The 26,485-nt window shown below is 35.0% G+C and overlaps 5 protein-coding genes and 1 non-coding gene across 10 annotated transcripts in view; 3 read left to right on the forward strand and 3 right to left on the reverse strand.

The window, feature by feature from the left end:
* Positions 1-3,228: 3,228 nt before the first annotated feature.
* On the forward strand, positions 3,229-4,082 carry LOC106300543 (VQ motif-containing protein 11). The gene has a single exon (XM_013736706.1). It carries the CDS (start codon positions 3,288-3,290, stop codon positions 3,876-3,878), a length of 591 nt encoding a protein of 196 aa, XP_013592160.1. The 5' UTR covers positions 3,229-3,287; the 3' UTR covers positions 3,879-4,082.
* A 1,168-nt stretch (positions 4,083-5,250) lies between these two features.
* Positions 5,251-6,753, reverse strand: LOC106300542 (F-box/kelch-repeat protein At1g80440). The gene has a single exon (XM_013736705.1). The coding sequence runs from the start codon at positions 6,610-6,612 to the stop codon at positions 5,533-5,535; it is 1,080 nt and encodes a 359-aa protein (XP_013592159.1). The 5' UTR covers positions 6,613-6,753; the 3' UTR covers positions 5,251-5,532.
* Positions 6,754-8,082: 1,329 nt separating this feature from the next.
* On the reverse strand, positions 8,083-14,718 carry LOC106296768 (U1 small nuclear ribonucleoprotein A-like). 4 transcript variants are annotated; one of them, XM_013732997.1, is made up of 5 exons: positions 14,497-14,718; positions 14,247-14,419; positions 13,769-13,862; positions 13,032-13,091; positions 8,083-8,185 (listed from the first exon to the last, which is right to left on the reverse strand). In XM_013732997.1, the coding sequence occupies exons 2-5, from the start codon at positions 14,277-14,279 to the stop codon at positions 8,133-8,135; spliced, it is 240 nt and encodes a 79-aa protein (XP_013588451.1). In that variant the 5' UTR covers positions 14,280-14,419; positions 14,497-14,718; the 3' UTR covers positions 8,083-8,132. The 4 variants fall into 4 exon arrangements, with proteins under 4 accessions (XP_013588451.1, XP_013588449.1, XP_013588452.1 ...); XM_013732995.1 differs by lacking the exon at positions 8,083-8,185 and adding an exon at positions 9,012-9,240; XM_013732998.1 differs by lacking the exon at positions 8,083-8,185 and adding an exon at positions 11,115-12,192.
* Positions 14,719-15,414: 696 nt separating this feature from the next.
* On the reverse strand, positions 15,415-15,496 carry TRNAS-AGA. The gene has a single exon. It is a non-coding gene; the product is annotated as a tRNA-Ser (tRNA).
* A 533-nt stretch (positions 15,497-16,029) lies between these two features.
* On the forward strand, positions 16,030-22,563 carry LOC106296240 (N-alpha-acetyltransferase 15, NatA auxiliary subunit-like). Of its 2 annotated transcripts, none has more exons than XM_013732324.1 (26): positions 16,030-16,197; positions 16,534-16,612; positions 16,953-17,035; positions 17,132-17,281; positions 17,428-17,543; positions 17,849-17,954; positions 18,131-18,202; positions 18,296-18,411; positions 18,623-18,755; positions 18,900-18,977; positions 19,060-19,113; positions 19,216-19,286; positions 19,401-19,455; positions 19,554-19,649; positions 19,804-19,932; positions 20,024-20,106; positions 20,201-20,431; positions 20,532-20,655; positions 20,726-20,833; positions 20,930-21,061; positions 21,170-21,226; positions 21,370-21,467; positions 21,554-21,612; positions 21,696-21,807; positions 21,884-21,984; positions 22,093-22,563. In XM_013732324.1, exons 1-26 carry the CDS (start codon positions 16,147-16,149, stop codon positions 22,209-22,211), a joined length of 2,613 nt encoding a protein of 870 aa, XP_013587778.1. In that variant the 5' UTR covers positions 16,030-16,146; the 3' UTR covers positions 22,212-22,563. The 2 variants fall into 2 exon arrangements, with proteins under 2 accessions (XP_013587778.1, XP_013587777.1); XM_013732323.1 differs by having other exon boundaries at positions 16,031-16,197; positions 22,163-22,563.
* A 3,326-nt stretch (positions 22,564-25,889) lies between these two features.
* LOC106299418 (auxin-responsive protein IAA15) overlaps positions 25,890-26,485 on the forward strand; it is a 1,612-nt gene continuing 1,016 nt past the window's right edge. Inside the window, exons 1-2 of the mRNA XM_013735512.1 lie at positions 25,890-26,149; positions 26,246-26,415. Of these exons, the coding sequence (XP_013590966.1) occupies positions 25,959-26,149; positions 26,246-26,415 (361 nt within the window). The 5' untranslated portion in view covers positions 25,890-25,958. The remainder of the gene's footprint in view (positions 26,150-26,245; positions 26,416-26,485) is intronic.

Consider the following 26,485-nt stretch of genomic DNA (forward strand, 5'->3'; position numbering starts at 1 on the left):
TTGTTTTAAAATTTCTAACCACATTCTACGTTTGTATTAATGTATTCTAAGCTCTCTTACATGGTACATGGGAATCATTCAATTTTTTTATCAATTAATTTAGTAAAACTTCATACGCTTCAAAATTTAGATGACAAACCACAATAAAATCGTTATTCTAGAGAAACGAACACAAAATGGGTTTTAAACCTGACTCACCATCATCATATGTTAATTTATGATACAACTATGCATTAAAACAATATTGTTATATTTTTAAAAAAATTCTCAAAATTTATGTGTTAACCCTTACAAAATATTAAGTTTTTCGGTAAATGGTTAATATACTGAAAACCTATAATCTTTAGATTTGTTTTAAAATTTCTAACCACATTCTATATTTGTATTAATATATTCTAAACTCACTTACATGGTACATGAGCATCGTTCTATTTTTTCAATTAATTTAGTAAAACTTCATTTGCTCCCAAAAGTTTTTTAACGAATCACAATAAAATTGTTATTCTAGAGAAACGGAGGCAACAAAAGTTCCAAACCTCTCTAACCATCATCATATGTTAATTTATGATACAGCTATGCATTAAAACAATATTGTCATATTTTTTGAATTTTTCTCAAAATCCCTACAAAATATTCAGTTTTTCGGTAAATATTCTATATACTGAAGTCTATAATCTTTAGTGTTGTTTTAAAATTTCTAACCACATTATACATTTGTATTAATGTATTCTAAACTCTCTTTCATGGTACATGGGCATTGTTCTTGTTTTTTATCTATTAATTTAGTAAAATTTCATATTCTCCCTAAATCAAAGGACAAACCACAAGAAAATCGCTATTCTAGAGAAACTGAGACAACAAAGATTTCAAACCTCTCTTACCACCATCATATATTAGTTAATGATACAACTATGCATTAAAAAAATATTGTCATATTTTTAAAAAAAAATCTCAAAATCTATGAGTTAACCCCTACAAAATATTCAGTTTTTCGGTAAATATTCTATATACTGAAGTCTATAATCTTTAGTGTTGTTTTAAAATTTCTAACCACATTATACATTTGTATTAATGTATTCTAAACTCTCTTACATGGTACATAGGCATCATTCTCTTTTTTTTTTTTTTTGACAGCAAACAAAATATTTACAGACTCATATTGACTCTGTAAACCAATTCGGTAACTCCGCATCCATGTGCACAACGAAAGACAGTTGTTCACTACGTGCTAAACTATCCGCCCGTAGGTTCTCCGTCCGCGGTACATCAACGATGTCTGAGTTGAGGAAACTTCTTTTTAAAAGCTTAATGTCTTCTAGATAACTTTCAAATGCTGGTCATTCTTCTGGTTCCGAAACCATTTTCACCAATTGAGAACAATCCATTGCAAATGTCTCGTGAAACTGTCTTAAATTCTTCATGCATTCCATTGGCCATATTTAATTTTCCACCTCCGAATGAAGGGGTGAGAGACATACCCTTACATTCTTTGCCCCTAATAAACCATCGAAACCCGGTAAAGTGCTATACCAGCCTTGCCCTGAAAATAAATCTTTATCTTTCCATGATCCATCTATGAAGCACCATCGTCCTGACGTTGCTAATGTGTAAGTGGTATGTACATGATGCCCCCTCATTGGATCATTTACTACTTGTGCCTCAGCCCAGAGTGATGACTCCAATTCTGCTAATTTGAGTATTTCCCTCGGACCAATATCCAGATCGTTAAAAACTTTGTTATTCCGGTCTTTCCATATATACCATAATATCCATGCAAATTGGTGGTCATCCATCTTTGGTTTAACTCTCCAAAAAAAGATGATTCATATTAGCAAAAAAGAACTGATAGGAAAAATATTGGGATGCGATGGTATCTTAGATAATGCTCATACTTGACGTGCCGGAGGACATTCAAAAACTACATGATTTATTGATTCCTCCGGATCTCCGCATCGGGCACAACATATATCCCCTTGTATTCCTCTTGATTTTAGATTTTTCATTACCGCTATACATCCTGAGAGTTGCCATAAGAAGTGTTTTATTTTCGGAGGGCACCGCACTTTCCAGCATAAAGCTTTTAATGTATCCACCGTGGGCCATAAAAAACCGGTGGTTTTTCCTTATCAGGATAGAAACTTTTCACTTGATAACCTGATTGAACCGAATATTTCCCATTGTTGGTAAAATGTCATCCATTTCTATCCTCTATCTGATTACGACTTAATGGAATACTTCCAATAATTTATACATCATGAAGATCCACCAAAACCATGATTACCTGTAAATTTCATGTTCAGGATTCCTGATTAATGTGAGAATCCACTGTGAGATCTGGGTAAAGCTTCATATGCTAGTTCATATGTTCCCTAAATCAGTGGATAAATTACAATAAAATCGCTATTCTAGAGAAACCAAGACAACAAAGGTTTCAAACCTATCTGACCATTTTCATATGCTAGTTCATAATACAACTATGCATTAAAACAATATTGTTATTTTATTGAATTTTTTCTCAAAATCTATGTTAACCCCCTACAAAATATTCAGTTTTTCGATAAATGATTAATATATTGAAACCTATAATCTTTAGTGTGTTATTTTTAAATTTCTAGCTATATTGTGCATTTGTATTAAATTTCTGATGCACTCTTTCTCATGCATTTATTTCTTTGGAAATTCAAAATTTGAAAATTATAATTTATGGATGTGATAATTTATACTCACTAGTCACTAGTTATTATTACATACTCCGGTCTCATGATCTCGTTAATTCCTTTATTACGAAACTACCTAGAAAAATTATAACATTAGCCTTCTATGTCTAAGGTTTTTCACCTTTTTATTGCATATCATTTCAGTAACCACGTATAAACTATAATTATATACGTTTGTCATATGGTATGAGATATTAGACTAATGGATACCGAGTCAACAAATGGTCGGCTATTTTTCATTATCACATTATTAATCTATATGAACCACACTTCTCAGGTAAAAGAATTGGCAACAATTCTAAGGTATGGTTAGCTTCGGGGTTGACTTTAACTTATACACATCTGGAAAAGGTTTAAATCCGTGTTCGAATTATATATCAATGAATCAATGAATTGTTAACAACTAAACGATTATTTATTTTTAGTCAACCTATCATCTACAAGTTCTAGACGTGCAAAAGTCAAATATATTAGCAAGTTTTAATTACTAAATTTAAAATGTTGGCAAAAATGTCAAACACACACACAAGAAGATGGTCTTCTTTAAATAAATGGATAGTAGGCAGACGAATGTCTTCTATACAAAAACAAAACAGGCTTTTCTTCTCTCTTCTTCTACCAAAGGGTTTCTCAACCTCATACATAATCTCCACCGCCATGAGCCACCCGAACCACCACCAGCAGCCGCCGAGCTATGTCACCGACCCAAACACCATGTTCGTTCAAGCAGATCCTTCCAACTTCCGAAACATCGTCCAAAAACTCACCGGAGCACCACCGGAACTCTCCACAGCACAACAGAAGCTTCCTTTAACACCGAAGAAACCAGCCTTCAAGCTCCACGAACGTCGTCAGTCATCCAAGAAAATGGAGCTGAAGATCAACAACGACTCCTTCAGCCATTTCCGCCGAGGGTTCCTGGTCTCTCCCGTCTCTCACCTGGACCCATTCTGGGCGCGCGTGAGCCCACATTCAGCGCGTGAGTATCCTCACACACCACCGGACAATGAGGAGCAAAAAGCTATCGCGGAAAAAGGGTTCTACTTCCTTCCGAGTCCGAGAATCGGGGTTGAGCCAGCACCGATGCTTTTGCCTTTGTTTCCTCTTTCTTCTCCCAACGGCACTAATCACCGTAATGACGATGATTATCGCGACTGCTAATCATAATTTGTAGTCATAATTTCAGTTTTAGGCTATATATTGATCTTAAGCTGGTGACATCTCTGTTGCTTTTTACTTTTTGTTAGGGATAATCTCTCTTTTTTATTATCATCATCATCCCTCGTAATTAACTTGTTGAAGGGTCAACTATTTCGCCGCGTGTAGTCCACTATCATCAGGATATAAATATTTATTGTACAAGTTCTTTCTGTGACAAAAGAAAAAAATCTTCTTCTTTCATACTCGGCAAGGAAGCCAAAATCATTTCACAAGTAGATGTTTTAATTTATTTATTTTATTTTTTTTAACACAAGTAGATGTTTAATTACAGCTCCATTTTGTACACTATATACTAGTAGCTTTATATATCAAACAATTGATTTTGCTTACAAATGAGTTGATTCATGAGGGGGATGTGAATGAATAGATAACCTATATGTTGACGTTTTGGGTTATGGAAGAAAGTAAATTGAGGTCAGTTCTTTAGGGCGATAGGGTAGACAGTGTGTAACAGTGTTCCGTTCAATTTAATTAGTGTGTGTCATAAAGCTGCCAGCCGTTGGATTTAATGACAAAGCTGTGACGCAGAATGAAGCTATTTCCTCTTCACATCCAACGGCTAAGATTAATTATATAGATGAAAAAAGTAGTGGTATTAATAATAGATGTTACTTGTACCAGAGGGTGTCTCTGCCTCTCACTTTAAAGTCAGTTGTCAGTCTATCTTCGAACTTTGCCCCCTCAGGTGTAATCCAAATTTGAAACCTCTTTTCAAATCCTAGCCGTCCATTTGTCAAACCTAACAAGTGCCCTCACAAGCCCATTTTGAGTTCAAGAGAAGCATGATTTACTGAACCTACAATAACAAACTTAATGGGTTTCTTACACTCTCAGCCCATTCAGCTTACTTAGGATCCTTTATATTTCATATAAGTTTTGTGTTGACATTTAAAAATCTGCCTGTATTAGTACCCTTTCTTTATTATGTCTTTTGTGTGTTGATTTTATGTTTTCTCTCAGAATAGAATGAATAAAAGATCATCTCTTCTATGGAAAACATAGTTCACCTCACTGGTCCACCTCTTAGTTGATACATACTATAGATACTTGATAGGTCTGCCATTAAAACTTAACAGTTCGATATTTCCTATTGAAAATTTTGTAAGAACATAGATATTCAGTAGACGTCACATTATAAATTTATAAGTGGAGAATATCATATACTAATATTTATTTGCATAATCACAACTACATTTATTTTATTCTTTCCAAGAAAGATTTATGCGCTAGACTGTTTTTTGTTGGGATTTAGAGCATTTTTAAATCTAAACCGTTTAATTTTTTTCTTTTTATGGTCTAAAAAAAATTAAAATACAAACCAATCGCGAACTGTCATGTAACGGTGTAATCCGCAAACAAGTACAAAAACCCATCCAAAATAGGTCCTCATTTCATTACTTTTGGTCTTTATTTCATTACTTTTGTAATCGGTTTTTAGTAAAAAAAACCAACCAAGATCGACCCTTATTTCATTACTTTTGGTCTTTATTTCATTATTTTTGTGATCGGTTTTTATGGGATCCCCCGATTAAGAAACCTCTAATAAGATAAAGATGGTCTTAGATCCAAACTCCGAAGAGTGGAGCTTTTCATATTAAACCTCTAAGAAGCAACCAGCTTGCACGTGACCAACATGTGTTTCTAATTTTACCCATCTAAAGCTACCTAAATCACAGATATACCCTACGGTAGCTCCAGCGTAACCAGCCAAAGCCTTGCCGTTGCCGATCACAGTCAGCTTTCCCGGCCTCGCTGCCGCGTACGCCACACTGTACACATCAGCAGGGATTTGGCCAACTATCTGCCACGTGCCATTCCTAAGCACCATCACATCTCCACGCCAGCACGCGTACAGGTCCCCGTTTTCGCCGGTGGTAGCGTATATCGGAGCGCTTACGGTTTCCCCGCCGTCGAGAAACTCCTCTCTCACTGGACCCCATTGCCACGCGCACACATCGAAGGATTCAGCAGATTTACTGAACTGCCCCTGTTCCTCCGTGGCGTATCCACCGATGACGTGGAATTTGCCAGCGTGGAAAATCGCCTTGCACTCGTCTCGTTCCCGCGACATATACGGCAAAAACATCCACTCGTCTTCCGCCAAATCATACACGATCGCTGACGTCAGCGCTTGCTTCTCTTCGTCGTGTCCACCGGCAACCAGCACCGTCCGATCTGAATCCGAAGCGCATCCGAAGAATGATCTCTTGACACCTGGCATGGTCGCCCCCGCGCGCCATTTGGAGCTGAGGAAACTGAAGACGAAGACCGAATCAGAGGCCTGCCATGTAACCGGGTCAAGCCCACCCAATACAATAAGATCCGACCCGATAGAAACAAGTTTACAGAACAGAGGCAGTCCGTTGAGTCGACCCGGAATCGGAGGAAGCTCCGTCCAGAGACCCGACCCGGATTCAAGAACAGCGACCCGGTATTCCGGCGATGCGAAGTTCTTGCCGGATCCGGGTTCTCTGTCCGTGTCGACACGAGCTTGCGACATGATGAGAAGCTCTTGGCTATGCCCTGAAGCTTTTCGTTGCTGGAAAAACTCAGAGAGAGAGACTTCACGGTTCCAGCCTCTGCAAACGGAGGCCATAACAGGGAACTGTTTGTAAGAGGAGCGGAGGAGACACTCGCGAGCTACGTCGTAGGGGAGATTAGGGATGAGTTCCATCTCGAAAGATTTTATTTTCTTTAGTTTCTGGAGAAGACAAGAAGGGAAGAGATTGAAGCTTTTTAAAAAGAGTGAAAGATGTTAAAGTGAGAAAAAAGGGAAGTGGATAGAGAGAAGGTTGAGAAGATGCTGAAGGTGGAAGAGGAGAGTGTGTCGCTTTATAGATATTTGATTTGATGATAAGTGTTTCTAGAAACTCTCAACTCCTTGATTCATTCATATCCTTCCTTATTATTATTTGCCTAAACAAATAATTCGTGAATTTTGTCTCTGTCTAAAGAAAAACAATTAGTTTTTTGTAAGTTTGTTTTATACTCCTTCCGTTTCATATTAAGTATCGTTTTATAGAATTTTTTTCGTTACAAAATAAATGTTGTTTTCGATTTTCAATGCAAAATTTATTAATTTTATGCAAAATTTATTTTTCTATTGGTTGAAATATGGTTAGGTGTATAGGTAATAATATTTTTTATAGGAAATGTACAAAATTAATTGTTTCCTTAATCCGTGTGACGAAACCTAAAACGACACTTATAATGAAACATATATAATGAAACCGATTAAGTAAATGAAACAATACTCCCTCTGTTTCATTATAAGTGTCATTTGAGATTTTTGCACACAGATTAAGAAATCATTTAATTTTGCATGTTTTCCATATTAAAATGTTATTACCCATACACCTATTCCTATTTCAACTAATAGAAAAATAAACTGCAGAATAAAGTTAATAAATTCTGCATCGAAATACTAAAATGACACTTATTTTGCAACGAAAAATTTTCTCTAGAACGGCGCTTAATATGAAATTGATGGAGTATTATTTTTCTGAATGAAATGAAGATAACGGCATCTGAAGTGAGAATGGGTGTCCGGTTAATGGTTTGCGACTTGTAGCGTAAAGGTCGAGGCTTTGAATCAACTGGGACAAGTTGAAGGATGAGATATTTTAAATTTATTTTAATATCTACTGTTATTTTGGTGGTATTCTTATTATCAAATTTAGTAATCCAGCCATAAAAACGAAAATATATCCAAGATCGTAAGTGATATACAAGATCGTAAGTATACACTTCATAGTGTAAGGAACGAGAATGAATAAATCTATCGTAAAGGAAGAAGAAATCTTTACACTTGCACATTAGCGACTGTACTTTCTGTATGTACCTTATGAATCTAGATTTTAGATCACACCCTTTTTCTCATATTATAATATTAATCGTATCACACCCTTTTGCTTTGTAAAAGATCGATCTATTCATTATAAACAACTAAATTAACGTCAGTAGTACAAAAAAAAGTTTCAATATACATGTGGAACAAAGTCCAAGCACATAATTAATAGTCTTTTAAAAATCAACTAATATTTATAGAAGATATAAAAATTAAAAATAAACAGAATTTATACAAATCCAGCTGAAAACAATGTTGGGTCTCTCCTCCTACATTATCTTTTCTCTATCCCTTCTAGAAGCTTTATATTGGCCTTTCTTATCCGGCTTGCTGTCTGTATGTGTGTGTCACAACTTAGGTCGACCATAAACATTTTGCTTACCGATTTGTTTATTTAAATCTGCTATGATAATACTAACCATTACACCGATGAATAAAGATGAAACCAAAGATGCATCCTCTTATAATATGTGGGTTACAAACTTACAATTTATAGTAGGCAGATAGATCTTCGATCTTTTTTTCTTTTTTAAAAGGATATTTATTTAAGCTGATTATCGCGTGTGACACAACGAATCGAAAAGCATTCCATAAAAAACAACAATCATTGTTCTAAGAAAACTAACTACATCACCAATGCTTATAGTACGAACATAAATAATTACACACAATCGTTAAGCTGTACAAAGTTGAATAATACAATGGTTGGCGTAGCAGCATGATCCATGCAGATCGGACTCGTTCTAGTGCATGCCCACCACATGTTTACCTTGTAAGCATTTTTAACCTATAAATTTGGTTAGTTTCTTAAAAATATGATGCCTATGGATCCTATATATATTTGTATATATTATGATTATTATTATTTTTTGGATTTATTTATTAGATTGAGAGCATAAATATATAGTATCTATCTATATATTTCGCATAGTTTATATTTTCTACAATTTATTTTTGCTATAAGCTAAGGTATAATGGCGTTCTTTGCTATACCGTGTATTAAATTGCGTCTGTTGAGTCTAAGAACACTTTCAATAAGGGTTTTATCCATTGGAGTTCTTAAAATATGTATTATATATAGATATATGTATGTATATAGGGATTTTAAGAACTTTTATCTATGGAGTTCCACAAAAATTGTGGACCCCACAAATACTTATATTTATATATATATATATATATATACATAACACATATTTTAAGAATTTCAATGGGAAGAACCCCCATTGGAAGTGGTCGTAGACGACTATACGTTGTCCATGCTATCTGTTTGATAGATAACGTTCAAGGTCTAGTAACTGAGATAATTGCTGTGAAAAAATTCGAGCTGCCGCATGACAATTAATAAACTAAATTTACTGTGCCGTGAAGGATGAGTTAAGGAGGGAAGCAAAACGAACGGCGTCCTAGTGACTAGAAAGGTTGACGAGAACAAAGCGACACGGCGTCGACATCCTGAAAGAGAAGAGTCGTGATTCGTTGGGTGGCTCTTTGATAAATCAAAACGATAAAACGACGTTCACAGATGGGAATAGACTAGTAATACTGCATTGCTAGGAGCCTGGGGCCTACATAGTGAATGTTCTTGTCGAAATTTCAAAACTCAATACTTTTTTTTGGTCGCATTCAATAATTCATAGTTTTGAAAAAGGTATTCGTCACAAGAAAATTCGCCAAGCCGTTGATTAAAAGACAAAAGAATAGAAACATGAAATAATTTGCCAAATCGTTTAGATTTTTATAGATGAACAGGGGATGCATTAATTTAACTCGTTGTCAATGACTATCAAAATTTTTTTTGCAAATAGACTCAATACAACTAGTGTATCATTGCATACAACATGACATATTACGAAGACAAGATTTGCCCATACAAGTGGTATTTTACTGCCCTGAAAAAGAAATAGAAACTGGATATTTATGCTGTCGACATCAAAATAAAGAAGGCCGTAGAGGATAAGCTCTCATTAATTTCCTTAGGTATTATACATTCTTTATATCCATTATGAATTATGATAGTTATCCTTTAGCTGACGTGGATTTTATATCTTCTACCGCCGGTAATTGTATCTCTTTTTAAAGTGCGCGTAACAATTATTTATTTTCATCCTCATCAGCATGCATACATCAACTTTATTTTTTTAAAGGTCAGTTTCCTGGAGGCCAAGTCTAGCTGACTTTCGTATATTGTTTTGCTTGTTAACCTAGGTAAAGAAACGCCATTATAGTTTGTTTATCTTACTTTGGGGGCAAAAGTTTGACAATACGATTTATTAAATGGTAGTAAAGGAAGACAAGCGGATGACAAAATACCCCAATATACTTTGTTTGTCGCTACAACATCTAAAGTGACGACGACGGGAAAAAATATGATGGTAAATCAACAGATTTTAGCTGATAGAAAACATGCTTTTATATTAATAGCGTCGGACAAACGGACGAACGACAACACGGCGGTCAAACGAACATGCTTAAAGTCAAGCGAGAAAAGCGGACACAGAACATGCCAAAGCCATTGTGTTTTTTCTTTATTTCCATAAGAGCATCTCCAAAAGACATTCCATAACTTCAAATTTGAAGTTTTGAAGAATGAAACTCTATATTTAAAATTTAATATTTTTATTTGTATTTTGGTCTTTACAATCACACATCAAGATTCATAAATATTTTCTCGTTTATTGTTTTAATCCTTAAAAAAATTAGATCTCATAAATATTTTAAATTTTGTTTACAGATTTTAAATTTTACACATAAAATTAAATAAAATTCTAAAATAAGATTTAAAATATTTTAAACTAGATTTAGACAACAATAATATACAAAAAACTTAAGAAAAACATTTAAATTAATATCATCGAAAAGAAATTAGTCTTTTAGCAATATTTTATGTTTCTCTTTTACTTTCTTATTCCGGTCTCTTGTATTTACACGTATCAATATTACCTGATTTCTACAACTTTTATCTCATAATCTACAAAGTAAAAATGAAGAGAGCCATTTTTAATTCGATATGCACTAATAGATCATATATGCATTACGAAAATCATTTTATGAAATAATATGGTATTTTGTTTGAAGTTTAATATTAATTAAGTTATTTTTATTTAAATTTTAAAATTTTAATAGAATATTTTATTAATTAATATTGTTGTAATATGTTTATATATGTGCTAGTTATTTACAAAAGTTTTATGAATTCAAATTAGTTATGACAAATATAAGGACCATATTATAAAATATAAATAGTTTTGAAGTTGAGTTTGAAGTTTTACTTTTGGAGAAGAACACCAACTTCAAATATAAAATTTTGAAAACTTCAAAATAGAGTTTTTTTTTTAAGATGCTGTAACCATGACTCACTATACCGCGTGTATGAGTCATGACGACTGACTATGGTTTTACTATTAACAGTGCGTAACATTCAAGAAAAAAACTCCTGAAATTTCGGGATCGACTTTCAAAGGTCTACAAGAGCTTACGGCCAAAGAAGGGAGAGTTAATGCAAATAACGATATTGACATGTGTTTGACTCTGTGGTATTCAAACTAATTGGTTCTACAACTTTGAGCAGAAAATAGTAGCAATACGAGAGAGATAAGAAGAGCATATACATAGTAGTCTGTGAATGGTTGAAAATGGGACATGACGGACGAAGCATGATATCCCATGCATATTAAAGGAGAAATTTTTAAAACTTATCTTAAAAATTTATTGGCAAGAAATGTAACGTGGTGACGTGATTTTTATTTAATAAAACGTTTAGGTGTCACACAGAGAACGTTTAGGTGTCACGCAGAGAACGTTTCTTACTAAAACTGTGGATTTAATGCGTATACACTAACATTCCTTTAAAATAATTTCATACCATCTATATTTTTTTCGACGATAAACTTTCAACTTCAAGTTCGATTAGTTGATTTATCAATCCTCTCAATATAATCATAGCATCAATTAAGATTTTTTATTCATCTATACGTTTATGTTAAAAACGTTAACCCATCTGAGCTATCGCTATTAAGTCGACAGATCCGTAGAGACGACAAAACAATGAAACTTTAGTATGATGCCAAGTGTTAACGAAAAAACTCTTTTCCCCATACTTGCTTTCATGCATTTTCACGTTCTCGAAAACCGCCTCTCATTGCTGAAAGAGGACGTTGAAAATCTATTTCTAGATGAATGTGTCGTATTCGGTTTTGTTACTGCTCGATGAGATGATCTCTGTTTCGAGGAGACTGAATCACTGTAAATCGTTTCGGCTTAGTGTATTAGTCTTCTCGAGCAAGCAATATAAGCATGTGAGTGTCACCACTTTCGCCGCCATGAGAGCTCTGCATTAGACGCCCTTGAAGATGAGAAGAAACTTTCAGGAACGAACCACCAGCAAGTCGCACGTGTTGGTCGCATCTGGAACAACCTTTACAATTTAGATGGTCAAATAACCTTCAATTTCTTTTATTATGCAACTATGTTTTCCTGAATTTAAAGGAGCTATGCTTTTTCATTTCACACAGTTATTGTTTTGCTTATAATATGTTATTGATCCACTTTTTTCGATGTTATGTGTTAAACCCTAAATCCATAACTACTACAACGTGATAGGCGAAATATAAAAAAAATTATTTTCCAAAGCTTCTTCTCAAACTTGCAAACACCATATATTAAATTTTAATATTAGTGAACCCATTATAAAAAGTCTCTAGCTTCGCCCCTATAACAATCATACTTTTAGTTCTATCTAACTTACTATCGCTTAAAGTATACTTTATGTTATACATAATCATAATATATAATTTCAACATTAATATATACATCTTATCCCGCGCAAAGTGCGGGTTACTATCTAGTTTCAGAGTAAATAGGATGTTCCCTCGCCATGTAAGAGCATCTTTATCCTATATACCCATTAAAGGTCTCTTAATTGATTTTTAATAGTATTTAAGGAATAAAGTTGATTAAGAGATTTAGTTAAGAAACTTGAGATTTTTGTGTCTCCATTGCAAGTCTCTTGTTTAAGGTTTCTTAAAAATAAAATAATATTAAACATTTTTTATTAAATTTTTTTAAAAAATTATTAAATAAAACGTAGTAAAAGATAACATTTTAAAGATACATTTTTAAATAAAAACATGAAAACAATTAAACATACATTATTATTGTGAGACAACAATTAATTACCCTAAATTCAATTCAGACAGAAGCTACACCATTTCATTACAGACCAGACGAAAGAGAGAAACTCTAACCTGTATTGCTGCGTACTCCTCTCTCTGATGACCCTTCCTCAAGTCTCTTGATCCATTCACCTGAACACACAAAGACCGAACATATCAAAATGTATTTGATCCTAAACACACAAAGACCGAACATATAAAAATTGTATTTCATCTAGACGACACAAAGACATAAACATAACTGAGCATCAATAAACACAAACCAACACAACAAACAATAAAATTTTGTAACAATCGATGTTTACAATCTATTATATAATAAGTAGATTCTGTAATATCGATCTATCTTAGGCTTGACTCGAACCGTCTGAATCCATTTCATTGGTAAACCAAAGACTTGGGATTAAAGAAACCTAATACGTCCACAATATTCTTCACATTCTTCTTAATAATCAGGTTAATGGTTGAGTCAATGTTAGAAAGAAGAGACAAATTGTTGTTGTTGTCTAAACTTGACAGACCAATAGCGGCACGAGTACTGTAATGAATTAAATTTCTTGCACATTCTATATATTTGCTGCAACAAACAGTATTTGTAATTAGACAGTACAGCAAAGCCAAATAATAAGCGACAAACAATGCAAGTTCTAATATAAAATTTGAATGGACCACATTCATAAACTATCTTAACATGACTTACACCACATTCATAAACTATCTTAACATGACTTACAATAACTAAAGACCTAAGAGGTTAGAGTTAGTTCAGAGATTAGAGTAACAAAAAAAGAGTAACAAGTCTCACGCACCTTTCTCCTCCTGTCGCTTTCGTTTCTCGCGAGGAACAAAAGTACCATCGGCCTTGGCAATAACATCTGATTTTCTTTTTGCAAATTGTATTCTCTGCAAAGAAAGAAGATTGATATGATACATCAAAGTGATTGATCATAAGTATGAGAGAATATCTCAGAAAAGAGATAAAACAACCCAAAACTTCCAATTTATTCAATAAACCAAAAAACAATAGTAGCAAAATCACCAACAGAGCTTCCTAAAGTGAGCCAAAAGGCATCTCAATGATTCATCAACCTAAAAATAAATTTTCTTCAATAACCCAACAAGACACCACAACAACTATATATCTAATATGACTTGCATTACAAGTAGAAAATCACCTACAGAGACTTCCTAAAGTGAAATCAACACCTAATTATGCAATAGCAGCCAAAAGGCATCTCAATGATTCATCAGCAAAGTGTAATTGGATGTTCAAATCAAAAGGGGTACCATGGGTTTGTTGTAGAAGGGGAACCCATTCATCTTGGAAATATCATTGGAAGCAGATTCGGGATTGTCGAACACAACCCAAGCTTGCCCTTTGTGCTTCAATGTCTTAAACGCCAACACCTCCACTATCTTCCCGAACCGCGAGAACACTGCGTTCAGCGACTTCTTCAGCTCTGTAATTAGGGTTCCAATTAGTAGAAAGAAGAAGAATAATCAAAATTATATAAGAAGAAGAAGAAGAAGATATTACCATCGAGCTTAACTTTTTCGTTGAGATTATTGACCTAGATCGCCGGCCGGATCAACCGAGGGAGACGAGCCGGAGAAGATACGATCCACCAGGAGAGGACTGGAGAGAGAGAGAACCGAAACACCACCTCTCCTTCACCCAGTCTTGTTTCGACTGTCTCTAAGAGACGCCCCTTGCGGGACTTGTTTAAGAGAGGTGTCTTTCTCCTTTTCTATTTTTCATTTTTTTAAATTGTAATTAAGGTAAGAGACACGGGTTAAAGACTCCGATAAAGATGCCCTAAGAGCATCCACAACCATAAATCCTTAACAAAAATCCTTAACAACACTTTTTAGAATATTTTATTATTTTTTTCTTTTTTTGTCAGAATTTTTTTTTTAAAAAAGATTGGCCAATCGTGGGCTTCCACGCGGTAGTGGAGCCTACGCACAGTAAAGAGATTATCATAAATGGGATCCGTAAATAAAGACTGGAAAAGTCAATTGTAGCATCCTTAATAAAATGAGGGACCAACTAAATATTTTAATATTAATTTGCTAAGGATTTTGGCATAAAATCCGCTGTTGCGGTTGGTCTAAGCTTCTTTAGTAGTTTCTTTTGTTTTTTTTTAACTATTTTTATTTCATTTCAACTAAAGGGAAAATACAACTTAACACCTCACAAGGCGCACACGCTCGGGAAAAAACTAAAAAAGTTTTTTAACTGTACAAAAACTTGCAAATTACTCCCAAATTTTTTTTACCTCATTCTTCTCCTCAGACCTTCAACGCTTCTTCAGTAGTTTAGTGCATGCATTTGTGTCTAAGCTCAACGAGCTCCTTGTAGTTATAAGACATGTCACATGTACAAATGGTTTCACGTTTAGTGTCCAAGGGGCAAAATAGTAAAAATGTGAAGGGAAAGAAATTGGTTAAAAAACGTGAACGGCAGGATTCGAACCTGCGCGGGCAAAGCCCACATGATTTCTAGTCATGCCCGATAACCACTCCGGCACGTCCACTTTTGTTGAAAGCTAAAATAAAATGTATTTGACTATAAAAACTCTGACACATCTCTCTCGAGTCTCGACCAGGAAGGAGAGAAGCAGGTTCCTCGCTTTCTGCTTAAGCCAATAACAGTTTTCTCATGTTTTATGTGTGTTCTAGATTCAGTAGCAATATATATATGGCTATGGTTTCTAAGCTAGTAACCACATTGCGTAGGTTTAGATCGTATCTCCTCATAGTGGACAAATGACTGAAGATAAGACGGTTGAAATGAGCGAAGAAGAGATAGAGAATGCTTAGATGAACGGTTTCTTTAGAGTCTCATCAGATCAAACTTGTTTGATTTTGCTTGCAGCATATGAAGAGCTCAAGACGTTGGCTTATTCGGTTTGTTCGGTTCGAGTCGAGAAAGGCCGTTTCCGGTTTATTAGACTCTCATATAAATATAAAAGGATTAATTAATTTATATGCCAACCGGAGGAGAATAATCGAAACCGGAAACGTGTACCGAAATGGTTAGGAGGGATGATAACTGAAGATTGAAGACCATTTTTGTTGGTTAAGAAAGTGTCGTCTTCTTTGTTCCGCTGCACGTAGGGTTGAGAAGCGGATAGTGCGGCATTCCTTCTTCTTCGTCGCGAGCTCTTTGAGTAAGAGTAAGAAAATGGGTGCTTCGCTTCCTACTAAAGAGGCTAACCTCTTCAAGCTCATCGTCGTATGTTCCGATTCTCTCTCTCTCTCTCTCTCCGGTGTATGCGATGTGTTGTTTCTAGCTGCTGGCTAAAATTGGAACACGATTAGTTCTTTTTATTCCTCATCAAGCTACTAGCTTCAACTGCGTTGACTATATAGGCTATTGCTAGACTCTAGTGACCTTGATCGCTTCATATATAAGCTTATTCATCACACTGTTCATATGATTATGCCCCTTTTCGTCTCCCAATTGCTCTTTAGTCATATTACTAAGAGTATACTTTAGCATAGCTTTTATTTTTCACATCGACTTTTCATATATCAAGTCAAAATTATCCTAAGTGATCTTATAATGCAGAAATCTTATGAGACTAAGCAGTACAAGAAAGGACTCAAGGCTGCTGATGCCATCTTAAAAAAGTTTCCTTCTCATGGCGGTGAGTTTTGAGTTTTCTTTAAACATTAAACCCTCTTTCTTTTTTCTTCTTCTAAATTTTATGCTAAGTTTCTTATTGCCCTCTCACTCTGCAACTCTTTGGACATCAGCGTAATTTTATTTGTTCCTAGCGAAGCAAAAAGCATGTAAACTAATTTCTTAGTATAAGGCTTGTAGCGTATGATCGATCATGTTCTGAATAAGCTTAGGAGATAGATGCTTTGTATTGTTTTTTTTTTGTTAGTTGAGATTTGTTCTGTTTTGCTTTTTAAGCACTTCTTTGCTTCTGCTGAGTGGTTCGTTCTTTTCTTGTCATTTCTTTTCTTCTTTGTGATTTTCAGAGACTTTATCGATGAAAGGACTGACTCTAAACTGTATGGACCGCAAAACTGAAGCATATGAGCTTGTTCGGCTTGGAGTCAAGGTTGCTCTTCGATTATCATAACATAACATCAATCCTTAGACATTTTATGATTTTTCAGGGTAATATAGAATTTGTACTTTTATTTGTTCCGTGCAGAATGACATCAAAAGCCATGTTTGCTGGCATGTACTTGGTCTCCTATACCGTTCAGACAGAGAGTATAGAGAGGCCATCAAGTGCTACCGAAATGCTCTTAGAATAGAACCTGATAACCTTGAAATACTCAGAGACCTCTCACTCTTGCAGGTAATTATGGGAAAATGGATTTACCAGAATTTCTTAGATGGCAAATTCATACTTTTTTTTTTTTTGTGTAATCACCTTCCAGTGTTAATCTCTCTGTTGATGCTTTCAATAATTTATCTTATCGTTACTCTTTTTTTAATTCCTAGGCACAAATGCGGGACTTATCTGGTTTTGTTGAGACCAGGCAGCAGCTTTTGACTTTAAAGCCTAATCATCGAATGAACTGGATTGGCTTTGCAGTCTCCCAGCATTTAAACTCAAAGTATGTTATGCTCCTTTCCTTTTCTTTACTCATTTGAGTGGAATTCTAGTTCTTCTTCTTTGGACTCTTCGCTTGTGTATTTATTTGATGTTCAAATGTAGTCTTGTACATTTTAAGGACTACACCTTTGTTGGGATGTATCTTATTACATCAGACTTTTAGGAAGTAATCTACCAATGAATAGTATTCTGTAGAATTTTATGCATTTCCAGTCAGCTAAACGGTAGTTACTTTTTTTTTTTCTTTTCATTTAACAAGAGCTCACCTTGACCTCTAAGCATGTTTTTTCTTCTTCTTCAAACCAGTGCTTCTAAAGCTGTTGAAATTTTGGAAGCGTTTGAAGGTACCCTGGAGGATGATTATCCTCCTGAGAACGAGCTATGTGAACACACTGAAATGATCCTATACAAGGTATCAGGAAAAAAATATACAAATATCATACGTGGACTCTTATCTCTATAGGCTTTTATCCCTGGAAAACCATGCTTGCCATTAACAGTTTCATGTAGCCTCTGTTGTTATTTGGCATTAGCACAGTTTTGATATGTGTACCTGCAAGAAATCTCAACTGGTTCTATTTCTTCCAGGTCTCCTTACTTGAGGAGAGCGGAGCTTTTGACAAAGCTCTTGAGGAGTTGCACAGAAAAGAGTCGAAAATAGTAAGTTTTTTGAAGCTTATTGTAATGATATATCTGGGTCATAGGATACAAGCATATAGTGGATTTACCTTCCTCTTGTGGTTGTATATGTAGGTTGATAAGTTGTCTTACAAAGAACAAGAGGTATCTCTCTTGTCGAAGCTTGGTCGTCTAGAAGAAGCCAAGAAACTCTACAGGGTGTTGCTTTCCATTAACCCCGACAATTATAGGTTTTTTTTCCTTTCCACTTCCAAGTCTAGCTGTGTATTTTTCGTTGTTTGCTTCTATAGTCACGCGACTCATGCCTATATGCTCCGCTTCGTTATTTTTTGTTTAGAAGTTGACGATTGTTTCCTATGACACTCTCAAAGGCGTCTATATATTTTTATGAGTACTGATAATTCTGGTAAACAAATAAATAGTGCCTTTTGTACTTTTCAGATATTATGAAGGTCTCCAGAAATGTCTGGAACTGTATTCAGAAAATGGCCAATATTCGTCTGACCAAATGGAGAAGTTAAATGCATTGTACCAGTCTTTAAGCGAGCAATACACTCGCTCATCCGCTGTTAAGGTGAGAGAAGGCGGATAGTGCCTGTAGTAAAGTACATTTTTAAATATCCTTTACCGGTTATCCATTTTGCTCTCTCTGATATTTTGTGGGTGCTGATAAATAAAATTCAGCGATACTAAGTTATTCTCTGTTTCCCATTTTCAGAGGATACCATTGGATTTTCTGCAAGATGAAAGTTTTAAGAAGGCTGTAGGAAAGTACATTAAACCTCTGTTGACAAAGGTATCCTTTAATGCCCTTGAGTCTCTTTGTTACACAATCTCTAATAGAACATGCTTCTTATATATCTTGATGGTTGTCTCAGGGTGTTCCTTCATTATTTTCTGATATCTCTTCGCTATATGATCACCCTCGCAAGGTTAATTTCCCTGCTCTGTCCTTGAGAATACTGTCGCAAATTTCTTTGTATCTGGCTTCACTTTGTTTTACTGTTTTTTTGTTTGTATATTTTGTTACCCAGCCTGATATATTGGAGCAACTACTTATTGAGATGGAAAATTCGATTAGGACTACTGGAAGTTACCCAGGAAGGTATACAACTGAATTATTTATGAAATTCTTATTTTATACTAAATTAACGGTGAAATGTTATCAAATTAATGATTTGCTTAATCATTTATTATGATTAATTCTTAATTGGTGCAGTGATGTGAAAGAGCCCCCATCAACTCTGTTGTGGACATTGTTTTTCTTGGCTCAGGTTCATTGTTGCTATCTGTCTGAATTTCTTACTATAACTAATAACTTTCGGTTGTATTTTTGTATATTTAATCATGATACTCACTTTTCATAATGCAGCATTATGACAAGCGTGGTCAATATGATGTTGCCCTTGGTAAAATTGACGAGGCTATTGCTCATACGCCGACAGTGATTGACCTATACTCCGTTAAGGTATCTTGACCGAAAAAGTATAAGTTTTGATCCATCTAGTTATAGCGACTGTGTTAACATAATTTGAATGATTTGTGCACACCATGTATCAGATTATCTTTTTGTTTGAGGACTCTTGTTTCTTCTTAACCATTGTACTGGTTTCTGTCAACAGAGCCGAATAATGAAGCATGCGGGAGATTTGACTGCCGCTGCTGCACTTGCTGACGAAGCTAGATGCATGGACTTAGCAGATCGCTATATAAACAGTGAATGTGTTAAGCGTATGCTGCAAGCAAATCAGGTTTACATCTTGGTTTTGTTCATGTTATATATTTTTGGGGTAGACTTCGATGAGGTTAGGCCTCAAAACTAGTTCTTCGTTTCTTGTGTAGGTGGCCTTGGCTGAAAAAACTGCTGTTTTGTTTACAAAAGAGGGGGATCAGATCAACAATCTTCATGACATGCAGTGCATGTGGTACGGCTCTAGAAGACTGAGTAATTTTGCTGAAGTAAAATTGACATTTCAGATGTCTTTCTGATGACTGTTTTATTTATTTTTTCGTAAAAAGGTATGACCTGGCATCTGGAGATAGCTACTTCCGTCAGGGTGATCTTGGACGTGCCCTTAAGAAGTTTTTGGCTGTGGAGAAGCACTATTCTGACATTCATGAAGATCAATTTGATTTCCACTCGTACTGCTTAAGAAAGATGACTTTGCGTTCATATGTTGACATGCTTAAGTTCCAAGACCGATTGCACTCATTCCCGTATTTCCACAAAGCAGCAGTCAAAGCTATCAGGTAAACTCTTGGTTGCACAAATGTAATCCAACTACTGTATGGATGCATGGTAGATTCCATTTTAACTGTAGTCACATTTGCCTCTCGGCTCGATATTCAGGTGCTACCTGAAATTGCATGATTCTCCGAAATCAACTGCCGAAGAAGATGAAATGTCCAAGTTGGCTCCTGCTCAGAAGAAGAAAATCAAGAAGCAGAAGAAGGCAGAAGCCCGAGCAAAGAAAGTAGGTATTTTCAGTGTTTTGTCGAGTGAATTGACACCTTGGTGGCTTAAGAGTGTCTTCTTCGTTTCAGGAAGCTGAGGGTAAGAGTGAAGAATCAACTGCCAGTGTTGTCTCCAAGTCTGGCAAACGAAATGTGAAACCTGTAGATCCAGATCCTCATGGGGAAAAGTTAATTCAGGTTTTTGTTTGCTTCATGTATTGTGGTCTTGGCCATAATTATTTATTATGAGTATTAACTTTATCAGAGGCTTACTGGAAAACTAAATCTGTACAGGTGGAAGAGCCAATGGCAGAGGCTTCAAAATACTTGAGACTTCTCCAGAAGTATTCACCTAATTCTTTGGAGACTCATCTACTTTCTTTTGAGGTTAATATGAGAAAACAGAAATTTCTGCTTGCATTCCAGGTAACTAATTTCTCATTTAGTGGCCATATTCAAGCTCATGTTTCTATAATATCCTTTGTTCAAGTAACCTAAGGGCTTTGCCGTCTCATTTCTCATTTTTTTTCGCAGGCTGTCAAGCAATTGCTTAAACTGGACGCGGAGAACCCTGATTCACATCGTTCACTGGTATGAAAATCTGTGCTAGTCGTGTGTTCTAAAGAATGCATAATCATGCAAAGAGAGAAGAGATGAGATAATGTTTCCCCTTCGAGTGTAATGTAGCTAGTCATGTTTTCATTTTGGTTTATGCTTTTGAACTTGGGTGGCAGGTTAAATTCTTTCTCAAGACAGGATCGACAAGTGCTCCAACGACTGAAGCTGAGAAACTTCGTTGGAGTGTCCTTGAGGCTGAGCGCCCATCAATCAGGTGACTAACTCAAAACTATTATCCAATCTTACAGTTGATGATGTGTATCATTTGTGTGATAAATTTTCCACTTGTTTGCGTTGTAGTCAATTGCAAAATAAATCACTAGTGGAGGCAAACAAAGAGTTTCTTGCTAGACACGAAGGTACGTCTCAAATTGATTACATGGTATGACACTGTCTGATTATTTCTTAAAAGGGTGTTTACGTCTGCATATCAATTTTGCAGTTTCTTTGGTGCACAGAGCCGCGTACGCAGAAATGTTGTACCTTTTAGATCCAAGCAAGAAAACCGAGTCTATCAAAATAATTGAAGACTCAACCAATAAAGTGGTTCAACTGTAATGTTCCTTGACCTTATTGGTTCCTGGCTCTCTCTGTTTTGTTCGTATGTTTAACATCGTGGTCCATGTGCAGAAACGGAGCTCTAGGACTAGCAAGAGAGTGGAAACTCAAAGACTGTATAGCAGTTCATAAGCTTCTAGACACAGTTCTTCTTGACTCAGAAGCTGCCTCCAGTAAGCATTAAATATCTCCACTATGAATGTCCCCATTAAGTAGTACCGTTATGACTGTCTGCAGCTGCATTTTCATTTTTTTTGCGTTTGGGTTGGTCTTATGAACAGAGCAAGCTTCCATGATATTAAGGTCCTCAGGGTTTAGAAGTATTAAGCCGGGTTTTGGATACAATTGCAGGATGGAAAGCACGATGCGCAGAGTATTTTCCCTGTTCAACTTACTTTGAAGGCAAGCGCAGCTCTGTGATGCCTGATTCAGTGTACAACTCGTCTCGCAAGAGCAATGAGAATGGCGACACACCAAGCCATCCAATGGGTCAGACTGAATTGAGCGATGGACAACTTGAAGCATTGAAGAGCCTCTCGGCCTCAACCTGAAGCTCTTTTTTTTTTTTTTTTATCAATAAGAGGCAAACCTACCCGGGAGATAATTATACAAAAGAGAGACTTGTAGAACTGGATCGAACTTGAGATATAGTGAATCTCTCTCGCAGAGGTGTGGTGGATCAAAAGATGTTTGGAGTTGTAACAATGCCAAATGTGTATAATTGTTGTTCTATATAAGGCTGGGTTTCTCAAGTTTGATGAACAATGGCACATAGAAAGAAATGGTGTTTTTTTTTTGTCTCTTTTCGTTTTCTCCCTCGACACTCAACCTTTTTTGATGTTGTACTCTTTAACTTTATTTATTTTCTTTTCTCAGCATTAAGCTGTTTTACAAACTCTGGAAATTTTTGATTTGATAAGCCTTTCCTTTGGGTGGTGTTGCATCTTTTTCGCAAATACTCTGTTCTGCAATCATAACGTTATTTGGAAACTTATTGATATGGAAAGCTACAGCTCTTGATTAGGCTTGTGCGTTTGAATACTCATCGGGTTTTCAAGTTTTTAGGCACAGTAAAAACTGTATAAATTATTAAAGTTGGGAATATAATATTTTAATAATTTATAGAGCTGTTAATTAAAAAAAAAATCTTTTAAACCATTTTATATTTTAGAGTATAAATGTTTTTGTTAAACAAAAAAGATAGTTGATTTCAATGTTTATCAGTTTATATATTCAGTAAAATTTATAAATTCAACTTTTATATTTTATATTTTATTATTTGATGTACATAAATATGTATTATATAATTTAAATATGGTTTAGATATAATTTATTGAATACCATCACAATACTATGAAATCTTGAGAAAAATAGAAATAAACATAATTGTGAATATATACAAATAATAAAATATATAATTTATATTTATAAAAATTATGTATATAAAAATTATTAATTTATAATTTTAATTAGCCTATTTATTTATATGGGATTTTCTAATTATTTTATTGATTTATGTAGTATTTTACACCGGCACAACTTGGTACCGAACAAATTTATTAGTTTATCGTGTTTATTAATTTATCGAATATTAATTTATAGAGTTTCTATTGTGTGTTTCGATATTGACGTCTATAATCCGTTCGGGTATTTGTACACATTGGATGGGGGTTCATATATTTTTAGTTTGAGTTTTATTATTTCGGGTCGTTCATAATTACATTTAAGCTACCAAATTTCATCATTTAGTTACTCTCGTTATCTTATAAGAATCTAAGATAGATTTTAATAGCTAGAGAGCTGGAGTAATTACGAAAGATTGTGATAACGTGATATCTCCTCGTCAGTAAAAAGTGACCACAAGTGTAATTGTTCTGAATGATAACAAACTAATAAGTCACTGTTAAAACAAAACAAAATAATTCATGAACCGCAGAGCTCTTGTTGGCATTCTAGACTATTTTGTTCCATCTGCGTTTTAAACTGATTAAACAAATAAAATATAAAAAGAACGGCTGACCGGTATTACCGGTCACGGATTTGCAATGGTGAGTTCGTCTCGTGTATATTCAATAGGCCACTCACTATTTGGTTGTCTTAAAAACTCGTAAGAATAGTGACATGAAGCATCGTGAATCAATAATGTTTCTTGGCGAAGAAACAGAATCACGTGAGTTATGCGTGACCCTACTGCAGTCATAAATGTTTTCGCTCTGACTAAAACGTTTGTGTTTTCCTTTCTTATGTAGAGTATAGAGTTAGTAGGAATCAGATTTGAAACTTGTGAAAACAGTGATCTCATACAGACAAATATTACTGTCGATCAATTAATACTAGGGATATGTTCTTTTGAGAGTCTTCTGTTGATTTAGGAAGTAGTCAACTTAATAAGGTGTGTGTATATATTATATAGTAGCCTAATAGTTTAGAGCATCAACATCGCAGATTCTAAGAAAAGTAACGATGGTGGCCTCACCAAAAAGATAAAATCGGTCACAGAAGTAGCCAAAGAAGGATCGAAGTTTTGCTGTTTCTGGTACTGTTTACGGACTCCACTGACACGTGGTAGCCCGCGGTTGAATACCTTTTAAATTTTATTTTTTAAATCAAGAAAAAATAAAATAAAATAAGAAACCCAAAAAAATGGTTCAGAGATAATCATGGCCTTATATTGTGATCAACAGTGAAAACTGATATATCTTGGTGGAACGTTTTTTTCAAGACATATCTTGGTGGAACGTTTTTTTCAAGACATTTAATTGGAAATATTCGAATAAGTAAACTGACAAGAAAGCCTAGACAAATGGAACACTAACCACTGTAACCTACTGATTAATTAAGGTTTAAAGGCTTCTATATCCATGTTTAGGGTTCGAATTCCAGACTATGCAATTTCTTGTAGATTACAGAAAATTCAGGTTTCAAGTCCCGGAGAGAACGATTTATTAAACAATTATACATACTACGGAAGAAAGACTTATAAGAGATCTTCAACATGGTGCAAGTAAATCTGGTCAGGCGTAGATCTTAATAAGACAGTTCAGGTGATGCAGTTAGGCATAGGTCTTCATAAGGCAAATAGTATTATCGGTTGTCGAATCGTCTACGTAGTATTTCTCATATCATAATTGTAATATCATAATAAATTAGCGTTAGAAAAAAAAAAAGAACACTACATCTACATTTACGGCGATCTCTCTCCAAGAATATATGGAACTAAAATTGACAACACACTAACTAATATATGGATTTTTTGCCTCTGTTTATTAATTATATTTTCGACATTTATTAGCATATTAAAAATTATAGTTATCCATCTTCGTATAAGATTATCTATAACTAAATTGACATGAACGCAAGTAAAGCCATATATAAGAAATTCGAAAAACCACTAATAAGGATAACGTTTTTTTCTTGCAATATTGTTTCTTATGATAATATATAAAATGTGTTTTCTTCTTTCTCTCAATCTTAGTCGAAACCCATGAGGTGGACCTAAACTCAATAAGTTAAAAGATCAGGCTAATAATTTGCTGTCGTCTATCACTAGAAATCAAAACTTAGAAGATGTCCGCTCGCATGCAAATCCTCTAACTAATGACATATTATATGCTTTTTTCTTTGGGTTCAAAGACACTTTTGATGCAAACTCATTTTTTTTTTGAGCAACTGAGATGCAAACTCTCTAAAGACACTTTAAGTGCTTTTTTTTTTTTTTTGCTTTCAAAGACACTTTGGATACTTCTGTTTTTGGGTTCAAAATACATTTTAGGTGCTAATCAAGTGCATATAATTACCTAATCTTTTTGTTTTTGGGTTCAGAGACATTTTAGTTGCTAATTATTAAGTGCAAATACCCTAAAGGACTTTTTGTTTTAGAAAACGGTAAATGCATGGGTCCACGTCGCACTTGAAGCAGAGGCTAATCACCATTTATTCACTTGCATTCGTGGAGATATCAAAACCGCCAGTTACAGGAGACGTGTCATTATAGGTAAGGTTCACTAGGTTTATAGCTGGCGCTTATAAAATCCAAAGCTCGAAACACTCATCACACTCAAGCCAAAAGTTAGTGCCATTTTGTCTCGTCACTTTCCGCACTTTTATTGTTAAATTATTTACATATAATAGACTACGACGCGATAAAATGTCGCCGGAGGAATACGTTAGGGAATCCGGTGATCTTCGAGGAACTGAGCTTACCCTTGCCCTACCGGGAACTTCAATAATAGCATCGGAGGGCCGACGAAAGTCCAGAAACAAGCGTAGCTTCATCGAGACCGTTGATTTGAAACTCGGGGAAAGACACGTGAACAATTCTATAGCATGCAACAATTTGTATGGCATATTAAAAACTTTCATTCTTACAAACATATCTTAAAAAAATATATGCATGTTTCACCGAGCGTTAATGCGTATTTGTCCTGGTTTTAGCGACCGCTTGGTGGGGTGGCCGCCGGTGAGGACGGTAAGGGCGAGGAAGTACGTGAAAGTGGCGGTGGATGGTGCGGCCTATCTCAGAAAAGTCGATCTTCAGATGTACAATTGCTACGATCAACTTTTTGCCGCTCTAGAAAACATGTTTCAGGGTGTAGTAACAATATGTAAGTGAAAAATGAAGAGCTTATTATCTTTTTGATAGACTAAGTTTTTTTTTTTTTTTTTTTTTTTTTT

This window comes from Brassica oleracea, chromosome C6, assembly GCF_000695525.1.
Source record: "Brassica oleracea var. oleracea cultivar TO1000 chromosome C6, BOL, whole genome shotgun sequence".
In the NCBI taxonomy this organism is placed as follows: Eukaryota; Viridiplantae; Streptophyta; class Magnoliopsida; order Brassicales; family Brassicaceae; genus Brassica; species Brassica oleracea.

Bases quoted from the DNA above. Each gene is read 5' to 3' on its own strand.
- LOC106300543 (XM_013736706.1), top strand. From the start codon at position 3,288: ATGTCTTCTATACAAAAACAAAACAGGCTTTTCTTCTCTCTTCTTCTA.
- LOC106300542 (XM_013736705.1), bottom strand. From the start codon at position 6,612: ATGGAACTCATCCCTAATCTCCCCTACGACGTAGCTCGCGAGTGTCTC.
- LOC106296768 (XM_013732995.1), bottom strand. From the start codon at position 14,279: ATGAATGGGTTCCCCTTCTACAACAAACCCATG. The intron at 13,092-13,768 runs GTGCGTGAGACT...TTGTGTGTTCAG, and splicing joins AAAGCGACAGGAGGAGAAAG to GTGAATGGATCAAGAGACTT. The intron at 9,241-13,031 runs GTTAGAGTTTCT...CTTCTCTTTCAG, and splicing joins AGGAGTACGCAGCAATACAG to GATGTCGACGCCGTGTCGCT.
- LOC106296240 (XM_013732323.1), top strand. From the start codon at position 16,147: ATGGGTGCTTCGCTTCCTACTAAAGAGGCTAACCTCTTCAAGCTCATC. The intron at 19,114-19,215 runs GTTAATTTCCCT...TTTGTTACCCAG, and splicing joins TATATGATCACCCTCGCAAG to CCTGATATATTGGAGCAACT. The intron at 21,062-21,169 runs GTAACTAATTTC...TTTTTTTCGCAG, and splicing joins AATTTCTGCTTGCATTCCAG to GCTGTCAAGCAATTGCTTAA.